This window comes from Apteryx mantelli, chromosome 1 (genome assembly GCF_036417845.1).
Source record: "Apteryx mantelli isolate bAptMan1 chromosome 1, bAptMan1.hap1, whole genome shotgun sequence".
Taxonomy (NCBI): Eukaryota; Metazoa; Chordata; class Aves; order Apterygiformes; family Apterygidae; genus Apteryx; species Apteryx mantelli.
Window position 1 is genome coordinate 67717229 of NC_089978.1, and position 14557 is coordinate 67731785.

Genomic DNA, 14557 nt, shown 5'->3' on the forward strand with positions numbered 1-14557 from the left:
TGGGTGTTTCCTCTGTTTTGAGGACACCTAGGGAAATGGTAAGCAGCATGATTGTAGCTGTTTCCTCTGTAAGTTTTGGTTAATACTTGCATGTACTTACAGCTCTAAAGTATCCATGTTTGAGGCTACTTATCCACAGAAGTGCTAGAGAATTGTGAATCAGTCTGTTGTTAAAGAGCACATATGTTTCCATTTTATGATGGTTTTAGCGGTTGAGTGGCAGGGGGACAGAGTAAATAGTGGAATTAAAACAAAACACACTGTACCAAACCCTTCAGTGTATTTTACATGTGTAAATTATATATGCTCTTTGGTACATGAAAGTCTATTTTGTCTTACATTCTGGTTGTTTTCAGCAGAATTTGTCTCCCACTGTCTCTTAGTAAGATAGGAAAAAATCTTAGAAGGTATAATCAGTTTCAGTTTTAGGAAGACTTAACAATTTTTAATGACTGTTGCTGCTTTCAGAAAACTGAGGTGAACTACCTGACAATAGGTGACAGGTGCTTTCTTGGTTGAAAGATAGGATGGATAGTATTCCCAGGAATGTTTGGGAACCCTTCTTATTGAAGTCAGCTAAAGCTAAACTGTACCTGATCTGACAACGTCAGTAGGAAGTTTTGGAGCTATGTGCTGGGGTGAGCTTACTAAAAACTATGCTGTGTCATTGTGACTGACTGACATCTCGTCAAAAGAAAATGCACTCAGGAAGAGCTGAACCACTCTGTGCCAGGCAGACAACATCTGCTGCAACCTATGTCACATGCCTGCAACCTGAAACAGGCATTACTACAGCAGTGATGACAATATCTCAGCTCTATATAACAGCACACATTGGGTGTGCTCTTGGGAAATTCTGATTTTGTTTTATTTATTTATTTTTGTGTGTGTGCTGAACCAATCCATTTCTGTCCTTAAATGCAAGTTCCAGGTGTTTGGCTGGTACACCAGAAAGAGGCATCACTTCCATTTAGTCAGGATCTCTGAAGGTCATATTGCTAACAACAAGTTATTGCAACCACCTAATTTTGAAGTCAGCAGCAAAACAATTCCAGTGCAGCTGCGTCATTAATGATCATGAGGTATCACATGATAACAATATTTCTAAGCCCATCCTGCCTGGTTCCTGTTCCCATGTGAAAGCTGTGTAATGACTTTAGCGAGATACCTGGAATAGGTACCACATTACCTTTCCATTAGGTGTCTTTGGCAACAGAAGCGGATTTCTGGCCAATAGTGGTATGAAAGGAAAGCTGTACTAATACACCTCACCAAGCAGGGCAGGCACAGTGTCTGCTTAACCAGCAGTGTACATAGACTGCATGAAATGTGGGATACAAGAGAGCAGGAGCTGAGTTCTGGTAAGCAGGATGCAAGTGAGAACATCTCTTGAAATCTCGTCACAAAATGATTGAGTGGTATGTGCCAAGATCTGCCTGCAGCCTTTGCATTAGCTGATGTGAGGATACCTGTTGTCTGCCTTCGGCTTCAGTAGATTCTAAAGCATCTTCTGAAGCTTGCCTGCCATCAGGTCAACAAAAATGACTAAGATCTCATCATAGATGCTGGCATCCTGGGCTTTCTGCCCTTCTTCCTGTACCTTTTTTGTTGAGGGAGCATAGCTGGGCATTTCCCAGCTTGTCATCAAGCAAGGGGCAGTATGTATTGCTAAATGATTAAGTAAAGAGGAGTTCAGTCCACCTTATGTGTCAGAATGGAGCTCCTGAAAGCAGTCAACCATCACCCCGCCGTAGGTTCCTTATTCAGCTGTCAGCAGTATGACAGGACTGAATGCCAGAATGTGGCCCAGCTTCTTGCCAAGTGGAAACTAGTTTAGAGATAACCAGAAATGTTACCCGTGTTGTGGGCCTGCTGAAACCTTCTGTGAATTGAGAATGGAATGTGCCTCTGTGGTTGAAGTGACAGCTTTTTTGTGGTCTAGCTCAGGAAACAGTTTGCAAAGGCATCTAAAAAGATGCCATTGCTTCTTTAACAGGACTAGTCTGGCTCAATAATGAGACTTTATGAGCCTGGCTGATGAGTTACCCCTGAAGGGAGGGAGGGAGGGATAACACCATGTTCATTCCAGACTTGCCCTTTGGATAAGTTCCACTTGCAAAAATCAATTTGTGCAATGAGGGAGAATAGCTGGAAACACTGACTAGCACTATGATACCATTCCTGGAGTAGCTGCCAGAAGGCAGTTGGCTGAAACATGATTTTGAGTGTTTAGTCATATTTTTTTGAGATGTACCCACCCTTGCTAGTAGGTAGTAATTTTAACTTTCATTTTTGTTGGGCATGGTTGACAGAAAAGAAACAATTAACTTCCATATTAAGGGAATGATATCTTGTAAACAAGGGAATTCCACACAGGAAGTGTTTTAGGGAACTGCATGGGTCTGTCCACAGCTGCCTTGATAGGCCCTGCTCCATTAATTATTGAGACTGCACTTTTTTTTCTAAGAGACCATGTGAAATCAGATTTGTGCCAGGAGGTGGCAGCCATGTGCAGCTGATAACAACAAATTAGAAACACAGTGCTGGTAAACTGTTGTCTGTTGTGATACAACCCTCCCTGCAGGAAAGCAAGACCTGTCTGACCTTACAGACTTAACAAAGGGACAGATGAGTTTGCAGCTAAAATCTAGAAATATGCTGTCTCTTCCATCCCTTTCTACCCAGTGTGAGAGCCAGAAGGAGCTGAAGGTGTTCTTCAGTCCCAGTGCTTCATTCAGCAGTGCAGTATGTAGTACTGACATTGTCCTGAGTCCATACAGTAGGGAACTTGTCTCTGGCATGGCTTTGCCTGTATGGATGCTGACTGAGCCCCTGGCACTACCCATCAGATTAGACTGCAAGAGGCTGGAAATAAGTTGTGCTCACATGCATGATTGTTTAGCAGAAAAGAGATTAAAAGATAAAAAGCTTGTTTGCTTTCTAGGTTAAGTGAAGGGGGATAGGAAACTAATACCATAGTGTGTTGGACTTAAATACTGGGAGTTGTGTGTTGTTGTGTCCAACTCTCGTGTGAAATTCACAATAGTTCTCTCTGTCCTGGTTGACTTCAACCTTCATGGAGGAAGAGCGGAAAGCAAAGTCCTCATGAGCTGGCTGGTCTTGCTCCAGTATGTAGGCGAGGAGAAGCAGAGGGCCTGCTTTAACGCAGAGCTGGCTGGACTGATTGACCTTTGGGCCAGTTTAACTTGCAAGTTTGTTGCTCAGCAGAGCAGAGGTACTGTAACCCTGCAGGTACTGCTCTCCTGCCTGTCTGTTAGTGGGGTTTCTGGGTGGCCCATTCCACAGTTTGCAGGCTGCGATGGGCCAAGCTCCTTTCCTGGGAACTGCAGGTGCCTGTCTGTACTGGGTACATCAGGGGAGCTGAAGGAAGGCATAAACAACAAGGGGTCTTACTTAAGATTGTGACTGCACAATTTAAGTAGAATAGTACCAGAAAGCTGCCTCTGGCCCAGCCTGTCAGCCTGACTTGGCACCATTACAGTCATGAGGAGATGGCTGTGGGCATACAGGGATATGGGGCAATACCTGTGGTAAGAGCCAGGGTAGCTTTGCTGTGACTCAGAGTCAAAGGAACATGCCCACTGCCACACAATTAACTGTGAATAGCAGTTGGGATGCACGCTTTGCTTTTTTACTTCTGGTGATCCCTTCTCTCCGGTGATGTGAAATATACTTTAAAAACAGAAAAGTAGGTCAGGGAGGGAGAGGCTAACATGAAAATTAAGTTTTACCTAAGTAAAAAGCAGCATGAGGAAGAAAATAGGCAAAAATGCACTATTCCTCGCTCTTGCTCCATTCTGGCTTTTCTCAGATAATCAAGAGTGGGTCTATTTCCAAATTGGGTACGTTACCAGTATGCTGTGGTCAGGTTTAAATGTGCAGCCAAGCAGAGGATCCACAGTTTGTAGTGGAGACTTTAGTTTATTGCTTAACTGGGTGGGAAAGTGAGATCACGTCAGTAAAATCCAAGTAAAAAATGATGGAATCTTTAGATGTTTTGGATTAAACCACTTGATATCAAGCAAGCTAAAAACTAACAGCAAAAACTAGTATTAAACCCATTATGTTGTATGTTTGATTTTTCTTGGCTATCAGTGAGACATTTAAGTATCTGAATGGTAAACACCTGTGGCTTTCTACCACTGGATTTGTTTTTTGCTTAGAAAATAAAGCATGGCTTGGACATTAAAAATGAACGTTTAAAAGTCCAGTCTCCCCTTTGTTGTGACTAAAGCCAAGGAACAATTTCCTGCTTGAAGTTTTAACAGTTTCAGCAACTACAGAGCCCTGTAAATCAAAAGCATTGGCAAAGTTCCTCTTTTCTGAAAAGTAGCTTACTTATTTTATTTATTTGTCACAGGAAAAAAGGGAACTCCTGGCATTTGTATTGAAAAATGACAAAACATTATTTTGCATTAGGGATGGTTGACTGCTCTTGGCACTGGTTCTTTTCATGTTGAATGAAGCAATTTGTACATTAATACCTTCCTCTCTTTCATAAGCTGCTTCAAATGAGAAGGGTTCTGTTTATTTTAATGAAGTAATTTCAGTTATACTTAGCAACCTTTTTGTAAGTCTTATGCATGAGCATATCCATATATTACATATATACATATCTTTCCATTTAAGATATTTTTATGTATCTTTCTCCAAGAAAAGTTGAAGACTGAACAAGCAATGTCAAGTTAGAAATTTACTACCTTATATCTGACTTTGCAACTCTCAACTTTCTAACATTTATCTTTCTTTCTTTCTTCCCCCCCCCCCCCCCCCCCTTTAAAAAAGAAGAAAGGCAAACTGAAAAAGACCTGGGAACATGGTAACTCTCACTTGGGGAGTTAGTTCACATAACTTTAGCACCACCCCAGATAGCTGCTAACAGCCTGATGGCAGTCTTTGATTATACACTGTTTTATCTGGTGGTCCAACTATTAGTTGCTGAATAAAATGAGCATTTCTTAAATACCGCGCTTCACCACACTGCGATGCCAGGAGGCAAGTGTTGATACCGGACCAGAACCTTGGGTTCTGTTTAGGACTTTTGAGGGGGGAGGATATTTGATAAGAAGTCACATCCTTCTGCTTTGCAGCCTGTTATTTTCATTTTTCTATAAGATAGATCCTTTGTTTGGGTTTTATCCTCCTCTAGGCCTGCCTTCTAGCTGCTTTCTGCTGCCCTGAAAGGGCAGACACAAAGGCAGGCATTGTCCCTTTCCCTCTGTTGTGGGTTTTTTCCTTTGGCCATACCTCTTTATGCACTGTTTATTCCGGTCATCTTGCCCTATCTAGTTTTGCCATCCTCCTGCCCCCCATCTCTAGTTTTTCATCACCAGTTGTGAATCTCTGTTTTGGAGGTTCAGTACAGTCTCACTGGGCTGACCCTCTGCGTTTTTTTCCCTTGGTAGGCAAAGGACTGTTTCCTCCTTTGCGGTGTTTGGAGGCAAGTGCAGGAGGTGCTTCCTTATCTCTGCACTTGTGCTCTACAGTATGGCAATTCCCAGCAGAGAGAGAGCATGTGTGGGGAAGATCCTGTCCAGCCCTTGTAGAAGTTGGAGTGAGATGTATCTGGAGCAAATGGGGGATAAGGGTATAACTGGCAAGTTCTGAAGCCTCTGCAGGCAGTTTCAGGAGTCCTTATCTTGATTAGGTTGACTAAAGGAATGTCCAAAGGCACCCTAAAACCATCCTGATGTAACTTTTCCTAGTTCTCAGGGCTTTTTTCAGTGACTGAGCTTTGGGGGTTTTTTGATTTTTGTTTTTTAACATAGGGGTGGGAATTGTCTTCTTTCTCAGCCACCTTTTGAGAAACAGTTGAACTCTTCCAAAGTAGCTAAAACTTTCCAAAAATGCAACACTCCATACAGACATCTGGGAAAACTTCAGTATATTAGCTTGGCAAAGATACAGCATTAAGAAAGAAGTCTTAGAAGGGAAGTTATTTGGCAGCTTTTAATTTTAGCTTTTGCTAGACATGCAGAGCCATCTCAGTGTTAGTCTTTCTGAAGCTGAGTGCTCAGACCTGTAGCGTATGTTGGCGTGGGAAAGAGCTGGTGAACTAAGATTTGAAAACAAATCCATCCAAAGTCTGGCGTTTGCCTCAGTCTTCAAGGATTACACTAGTGCATGCTCTTGGTCATGCAAGTTTATGGCCTTAATTATTTGGCTATTCAAGATGTGAGCCTGCAATCAGGATATGAACACCCGCTCTTTGAGGCCTCCGAGGATTTCTTAGAGTGGACACTAAGTGATTAATTATTTCTGATAATCTAGGCCTTGATTTTAGCATAAGCAGTATATAATTCATGTAGTATGCCTTCATGGAAAAGTGTGTGTGGGGGGGGACAATTTGTAAGGAATTTACATTGAAAGTACTAGAAACGAAATGTGCTTTCAGTTGTGGTTTTCTTTAAGTACTATGGAAAAGGTGAATCAAGGAATAAAAACAAATTTTACTATGACTGAAGATTAATTATGTTGAAAATTGTTTAGTCAATTGTTACATAAATCACTCAGTTTAAGTATGTACTACCAGTTGTGTTTGACTGCTCTTAAACTAGGCTGTGTTGATGCCTTCTATCATGCACGCATAGTTTCTTGTCATGACTTTCTTTAATTACTTTCTCTTTTAGAACATGTGCAAGTCTCAAGGGGTAGAAACTGTGTCTTAGATTGTCTCTGTCTCCATGTAGTGGTTCTCTGAAACTGTTAAATTTAATTTTGTGGGGGGAGGAGGGGTAGCGGGTAGCATATCCTGAATGCAGGTGTTTTACCAGCTGAGTAAATGAAGAATATTATTGGAGATCTCAATCAAGTTAATTTCTATGATATTTTGTCACTTTTTCATTGTTTTGCCATTCATATTCTTGTATGTTTGGGGGTTTTTTTGGTTGGGTAGGGGTTTGGGGGTTTTTGCTTGTTTTTGCTAGGCAGCTCTGTAAAGCTACCATCTCATGAGCATTTTATTATTTACATTCCATTCTTGTACTGTACCAGAGTTGGTGACCATGTTCCATTGGCGGAAGAGATGAATGAAAGCCGCTGGCTGTATTTCAGGTGACACTGTGCTTTCCTTGATACCAAATTAACCTGGTGCTTGGTTTTCTTCATCTTTGTAACCCTAAGCATGTGCTCTCTTTTCTGTACTATGGCATGCTGCTGCTGCTTCTCTTTCTTGCAGAGTGTTGTGGATATTTCTCAATTCCGAGTCAATCTTCTTGGGAGGGTGTGGATCATACATCAAGTCTTTAAAGTTAGAAAACAAAACAAAAAAACACCTTTAACTCTTGTGTCTGGATAATTAATGCAGTGAGACTAGTGTCTTTGGCCTGAGAGGACTTGAAAACTGAGAAACCATGGATGTGATCCTATAATCGCTGATTACTTAGATATTCTTAAGCATTCCTGGGGATTACCTCATACAACTATTCAGGTTGGAAGGCACTTCCAGAGATGATTTAGTCCAGCCTTCTTGGGTTGTATTTTAAAAAGCAAGGGTTGGTCAAATTGCTTCATAGGAAGATGCTAATAAGAGTGGAGATAACTGAGAATCCAAGTCTTTTCCAGCTGATGGTTTCTAGAACTGATATACTGATAGACAAAATCTGTAACTGGCAGCTATAGGATAGTGGATATTTGTATGCATGTATATATGTAACTTTTGGGGGTGGGGCAATGGTAAATTTTTCATGTATTCTGTCACGCTTCAGTGCTCCCAGCCAACTGTTTAAATTGCCAGGGATGCAGAGGTTAGCATTAAAGCAACTTGTTCTACGAGTTTGAGAAATATTACCCACTACAGTCATTCTTGGCTGCTGCCACAATAATTATGTATACTAGAATGTAATACCTCCTGGTATTTTGGTAACTTCTCATCCATGTATTGCAGGGCCTTAAAGTGTTTTGAAGTATCAGCAGAAATGGTTCCACCCCTTTTAAAATGAAATAGCGGAGAACCTGAAGCAGTTTTATCTGCTTTCCTTACCACTCCTTTCCATATGTTTGGTTTCCACTTTGCACTCCATGTTTTGTGTGGTAGATATTTTCTGCCATGCTGCTTAGACTCCTGAGCTGTAGATGCGCTTAGTGTTGGAGTGTTATGGGGATCAAATCAGAATAGCTGCTGTCCTATATATGATGCTGGAATTCTAGATGTAGAAGATTGGGAGTCAGTTAAGAGCAGAAACTTTATGCTTTGATACTAGCAGCTAGGAGCCTAAGTCCCTTTGCCATTACAGGGCTATTAAAACCTGAAAAGCTGTTTATGCCCTTAAACAAAAAAGTAGTTTAATTATTATGGAGGAATGGAAAACTATACTTAAATTTACTTAACTTTTACTATAGAGGACCCTTGTCTACAAATTACAGTAAACTTCCCATGGCAGGAGTAGAAATAATGACTAAACTGTATATACTAAATACAGCTTAACTATCTGTACTGAAGTGATAGAATACCTAATTGACACCAAAAGGGGAAATGGGTATTTTTTTCATCAAATAGTTTCAGGGTATATATGCATTGTCACAGCTGAAAAGCTGTTTTCATTTTTCATCTGACAACAGTTTCTTACACTGTTACACTTGCTTGAATTGCTCCTGTATCCTTCCAGAAATCCACACACAATTGCTACAGACTTTCAAAAAGGGTGGAAAGCTTGCTGTCATCTGCACTGCCCTGGCTTTGGCTGTCCTGCAGCTGAGCTGATGAGCCCCTCAATTCCTATCACCTAGTCTGCCTCTTCAACAAAACACTATTTTCAACCAGAACTGGCTTGTTTACCTGCCTTTCTGGTAGGCTGAGTGAAACTCCAAAATGATCAGTGAAGCTACGCTCTCTGTGCCCTTGGTCTTTGAGAAAGAATGTGTGTAAACCAATCCAGTAACAGTTGTGTTTTGTTTTTCTTTTCTAATTTAAAAACTGCTTAAATTAAAACTGATGTTGGCTTCTATAGCATGTTTAAGTTGTGGTAAGTTTTTTTAAATGTAACTACTTAGGGATGTGAGAGAATTCTTCTTTTTTAACAATAAGAAAAAAAATGTGTTGGAGACTGTCCATACGCTCAACAGCTTTCCTTGTGCTTTCAATCAGGGAAGTAATTAAAGTAGAATGAAGTAGCTTAGTGTTTTCTGTGCATCTCTTCCCTGCAAAGAAAGTTGGGAAGATACTCCTGTATTGCGTAAAAGATACTCTTGTGTTTTTGTGTCCTTTTGTTTCAGGTCATTAAGATGAAACTTTCTTAGAAATTGGGAGGGTGGGGGCCTGCTAAAACATAATATTTGTCAGGTGACCTAGGTGTATACACATTGAAACATAAGAACAGACAGACTTGCTAAGAAAAACAAATGCTTTCTGTACAAGTCATTCTAGAGAATAACAGATACAAAAAGTAATCCTGGGAATTCAAGAGAGTACTGTTTTTTGTGTTAATCTATGAACTGGGGGACAGTTTAAAATGTGAACTAAAAAAAAACCCCAAAATAAAATTGCTTATCTTAAAAAAAAAAAAAAAAAAAAAAAAATTTAGAAATACTCAAAATGTAAGTTCCCTTGAAGAATAACTTTGAAAACCATTAAAATATATAGTCTGTGTCCATGTAAATATTTCAATATTGAAAGGGACTTCTGTAGTAAGAAACTTTGGCTGAAACATTTAATGTAGAAAGGTTCTTTTTGCCTCTTCAGGAAGTCAGTGAACCCAAACACTTGATCTGTGATATGCCATGATTTTTCACTGAACAGTATGGTCTGCCTGCTTTGGTCCTGTTCAAAGCCCTGATCCCCTTCTCCTTCCTAAAGGGTGGTTAAGATCTTAAGATCCAATGCATAACTGTAAGTCAAGTAAAAGCCTAGAAATTCTGAATTGTTTACTTTTTTTTTTTTTTAATAAAGTGAAGTAAATGTGCAGCTCAATGCATTAAAATCTAGTACCCACCATGTCCCTCCAGTGTTCCCTTAGCTTGCAGAACTTTTTAGTTTTGAAGCTGATCTGTGGCAATGAATTCCCAGGTCAAATGGGCCGAAGGGTTAAGATTGACATACTGTATGTAGTTTTTGCTATGACAGGGAAAGAGAAGGGATGAGGAAAGAAAAGAACCTTGGGGGGGGAAAAAAAACAAGCAGAGGACTTTGCAGCACTAGCTCTGTACAGTGTTGCTGCAGGTTGTCTTAGAGTGGCCTCCTGGATTTCCTCTGAACTACATCAAGTCATGTGAGGCCTTGGGTTGGCCTTTAGTCCACAAGGATGACTTAAACCTAGTTCAATGCCTAATTTTCTTCTATTGTCCTGTTAGAAGGTGCTGCCTGTACGTTATTTAATGATGTTCCCTTTCAATTTAATCAATACGGTCTTCTGTGTCTGAAGGTAAATCATGTCTGAATTGTTGCTTGTTTTATGCAAGCTTGTGTCCCCTGGATGCACAGATGATATGGTCTTACCTGCAATGTTCTGTTGTTTTCTGGTAATCCTATCTCAGAAGTGATGTTGCATAAACAGTATGGCTAGAAATAGCTGACACAAAGCCTAGGTAATGAAGAAATTACTCTAAACCAGCTCAGTCCCTTCCAAGAGAGGGAAAATGAACAAGTGACTGTTTCAAACAAGCTGTTCTCATCACTTTATGCATTTTCATGCAGTCATTGCGCAACATGGTAGAACTGAAACTCAGTACATCTGCCACTGGAAATACCTTACATGAGAGGCTGGAGGTTTCAGTTTCACAGGAGATTGAGACACGAGTAGGATTTGAGAAGGGACTAAGCAAAGTCTACTACTTTTTTTTTTTTAAGACAGATCAGAAGAACCTGAACATAATTTCAAGGATCAAATTAAATATTTGTTTTGGACAGAAACACTACCTGAAAGAATGGTACAGTAATAAGATGCCCACTAACTACACAAAAACAAAGAGACAGGCCCTCCAGCTATTCTGTAGTCATCCACCATCTTGTTACACACACCACTTGATCACTCTCAGAGATGGGAGACTGGACTAGACAGACCACTTGTGAATGTGGTCTCTGACCACTTGAAAAAAACAGTTTTGCATTAGGTGAATGAAACTTGCAGCAAATAAATATCATGAATCTTTATGAAGTATTACTGGAACTTCCCTCTGTCAGTGCCTTTAGAAATAATGGTGTGCGTGTGTGTGCATATATATAAATATATAAATGGTATATTTGAGCCACTTTCAGGTCTATCTAGCAGCAAAGTGATTTGTCATGTCAAATATTTAGACTGAACTTATCCTTAGTCTCTGATTTTCTGCTACTGGACATGAGGGATGTTCTCCACTGAAGAGGATGTCAACTCACAGTTCACCTGTTTAGGCCAAAAATAGTATTTGCCAGTGCCCTAAAGGAATTGGCAGCAAAGGTAAGCAGCTAAAGTTGATGCTGAGTTGGAGTTACGACCTCTGTTACCTACAGGAGGTTTCTGCTTGAGTGAAAGACTTCTTATAGCTGTGTAACCACAGGGGAATAATGGGCAGCTCTTCCTGAAACTATTCTTATTTCTCTGAATGCATCTTTGCTGGGTGGTTAAGGTGCTTTTAAAATGCATTCTGCCAAACTTATATTTGCAACCCTCAGTAACACTTCTTGCTTTGTTTTCCTAATGTTTCTGTAGAGTTGGAGTTGACCCAGATCAGGATCCTCCACCTACTAATGACAGCTTTCAAGTCTTACAAGGAGTAAGTAATTACATAACTTCTTTATTAGGCTGATCTTATGTTACTAAGATGAAAAAGAGCTGCAGAAGCTACATGCGTGGATGAAAGCTTTCTCCCTGACTTGGCAAGTCAGTAGTGGATTTTACTTGGTAATGCCCACCAAAAACATTCTGTGTTGTTGGGTGTTATGGTGCAGCATGTCACTCTAGACTTTGCATTCAAATTGATGTGTGTGTGCATATATCCTAACCAAAAATCTAAAAATTTACTCTAAAAAATCTTCTCAAATCTACTAATTCACTCTACTTAATGTGCTTTCCTCTCTCCCCTGCCTCAACATGCTTGCTTTTATTGTTCTACAGCATAAGCAGGCCTCCCCAGGACTGACACATAGAGATAATGCTCTTGGCTTCTGGTCAATAATTGAGACTGAATTCTGGTCTTTGGACTTGCTTAGAACCAAAGATTAACTTCGCTAATCTGTTTTCAGCTACTGTATCACAATCCAAGTGGATTTTGTCTCTACCACCTGCCACCTTTATGAGGCAAAGGGAACATCAGAAAAATCATCATTTATCTTCAGCATGGTGTTGCTGTGAATCTTTAGTTCAGCTTTCTAGGCATCAGTAACAATCCAAGAGTTGTCTTTTTTCTTCCACTATGCTAGGAGTCTTTGTGTCCTTAACTCTGTGTCCTTAACAGTAATCAATGTTCCATTAAAAAAAAAAAAAAAAATCCTCTTTGCTTGATTTCACCATTGTTAAACTAAATCCCCAGTCAATCTGGGAATTGAACTCTGCTCTCAAGAAAAAAATTTTTTTAATTTATTTTTTTTTGTACCGGCTTTACCTCATAGTTGATGAGGGTGGAGGGAATATTGTCTTTTGTGAGTTATGTTGCTGATTCAGTGTCCCTGATGCTGTGTCATATGGCAACTATAGCAAAGAAATTAGCAAGTGTGTGTGTTGCTTCAGACATGCCATTTCTTAGCTGTAAAGTATAGAGCTCCATCTATAGCCAGTCCTGAAAGATCCCTGTCCTAGCACATCATCTGAGGAAGGGGCATGGCAGGAAGGCTGTGCTGGGAGGAAGTTACTAGAGAGGCAGAACAGTTTTCACGCTGACACGGCTGGTACAAAAGTGCAGGGGTAAGTTTCTCTCCCCCCATCTTTGTTTTCACTGGAAGGAGGTGGTGAGTTGGTTTATGCATGTTTACTGGCAAACAAGACTACTGAAAGAATGTTGTTCATACCATAAATTTCAGCTTCCCTCATCTATAAGCTGAGGGAATTCACAGGAGGAGTGAAAGGTTTGGTAACAAAAGAGTTTCCTGAGGCTCAAGTGGGAGCTTCTTCTGCACAAGGACATCTCCATCAGCCATCCAGACATTAGTTTACACTCTCCCAGATGCAGGGTACTGCTTGACACTAATTGTTCAGTAGCGCAACTAGTTGCTTATGTAGAACCTGTCAGAGGAAAATGAAGTTGAATGGCAGGAAATACAGATGGCTTTGAACCTGGAGGATAAATGCATGTGAAACTTGTTGTATTTGGGATCAGCTTTCTTATTAGTGATCTCTACTGCTGTGCCCTGCCTCTCTGATGCCCTCCCCCCCACACACACACTTTTTTTTTTTTCCTTCACAACTAGTGCTTTGTAGAAGTCTGGTCCAGCACACAATATAGGTTCTGAAATGGTGGGTTTGAGTACCAAAAATGGTAATCTTAGCTTTGTGTCTGGAAGCCACCAGAAGGCCAGGCATCAAACTCAAAACTCCTGCTACAGTGAAGGCCACAGATATGGCGTGCAACCCAGGTTAGAAAGTGGTATCATGGTAAGATGGCTTTGGCCAGTTCAGACTGAGCCTGTCAGTATTTGAGGAATTGCTTTTAACAGGAAATAGCTACAGACAGAGCACAAGTCTTCTGTTTTCATTCAATGTTTGAGTAGAAATAGCTTGTTTGCTCTTTCCCATGTAAACATAAAGCACTTACTCATTTGTTTCCCTCTTTAGCTGTGTATTGCCTTCCTAATGGAGTCCATTAGTCCATTCCCTTTGGATTCCTCTCCCTTTCACAAAGCCAAGATTAGCAGCAAGTCACAGCTAGAGAAAATATATTTTGGGGGATGGAATGAATATTTACTAAGTTTTAACTCCTGTTGGATCATGGCTTTTTTGCAGATCAGAAGTACACAGGGCAATTCTGTTTTTTTTCCACAGTGGTTTGGAAGATGATTTCATACAAGGCATTCTCCCTCATCTGTTCTTCTGAGTTTAACTTTGGCCTCTAGCCAAAAATGAAAAACAGTAACAAAAAGTAAAAACAAATGCAGCTGCAGACCAGATGGTGTGATGACTTGCAGCACAGCTATTAAAAGGATTATATTTAACACTGTTAGCACTTCTGAGAGCTGGCTTGATCCAGCACTTATAAAACTTGCATAACCTTTCTCAGTTGTGAATTTTTTTCCCCTGTTAAGCGTATTTCCTCTGTGTTAAACTCTCACAAACCTGATAAAATACTTAACAGGAATAATAAATTTGCATGTTCTTCAAGGAAACAATAGGCTTAATGAAAGAATATCAAATAGACCTAGAGCTAAGGAAGTCAATGGAGTAATGAATAGGAACCAGTTCATTTATTTGGGGGATGAAACATCTAGGAGGCTTACTTCTCAGTTTTAGATTTCTTTCAATGGCTGTTACTGCAGTAACTATGTGATAAGTTAGGCCCAAAAGAACTCGGTGGCAGGGGGCTCCTTGAGGTAACTTAAGGATGGTGAAGAGGGGCTATTTGTTCTCTGCCACAGTTATTTCTGTTCTTTCTAGGGAAATTCACCTTCTTGGTATATCTCTAACTTTATTCT

General features: G+C 40.3%; 2 protein-coding genes across 5 annotated transcripts in view; one reads left to right on the forward strand and one right to left on the reverse strand.

Moving 5' to 3' along the window:
- Positions 1-14557, reverse strand: part of CHST7 (carbohydrate sulfotransferase 7) — a 132138-nt gene that overhangs the window by 83208 nt on the left and 34373 nt on the right. The window contains exon 3 of one of the 4 annotated variants that reach the window (XM_067294084.1): positions 7235-7263. The exons of the other annotated variants lie outside the window; for them this stretch is intronic. The gene's annotated coding sequence lies outside the window, so the exon portion shown is untranslated. Of the gene's footprint in view, positions 1-7234; positions 7264-14557 lie in introns of those variants that run through there. 4 annotated transcript variants of the gene reach the window in all.
- Positions 1-14557, forward strand: part of SLC9A7 (solute carrier family 9 member A7) — an 83696-nt gene that overhangs the window by 48657 nt on the left and 20482 nt on the right. Inside the window, exons 13-14 of the mRNA XM_067294117.1 lie at positions 7015-7074; positions 11646-11709. Coding sequence (XP_067150218.1) covers positions 7015-7074; positions 11646-11709 — 124 coding nt within the window. The remainder of the gene's footprint in view (positions 1-7014; positions 7075-11645; positions 11710-14557) is intronic.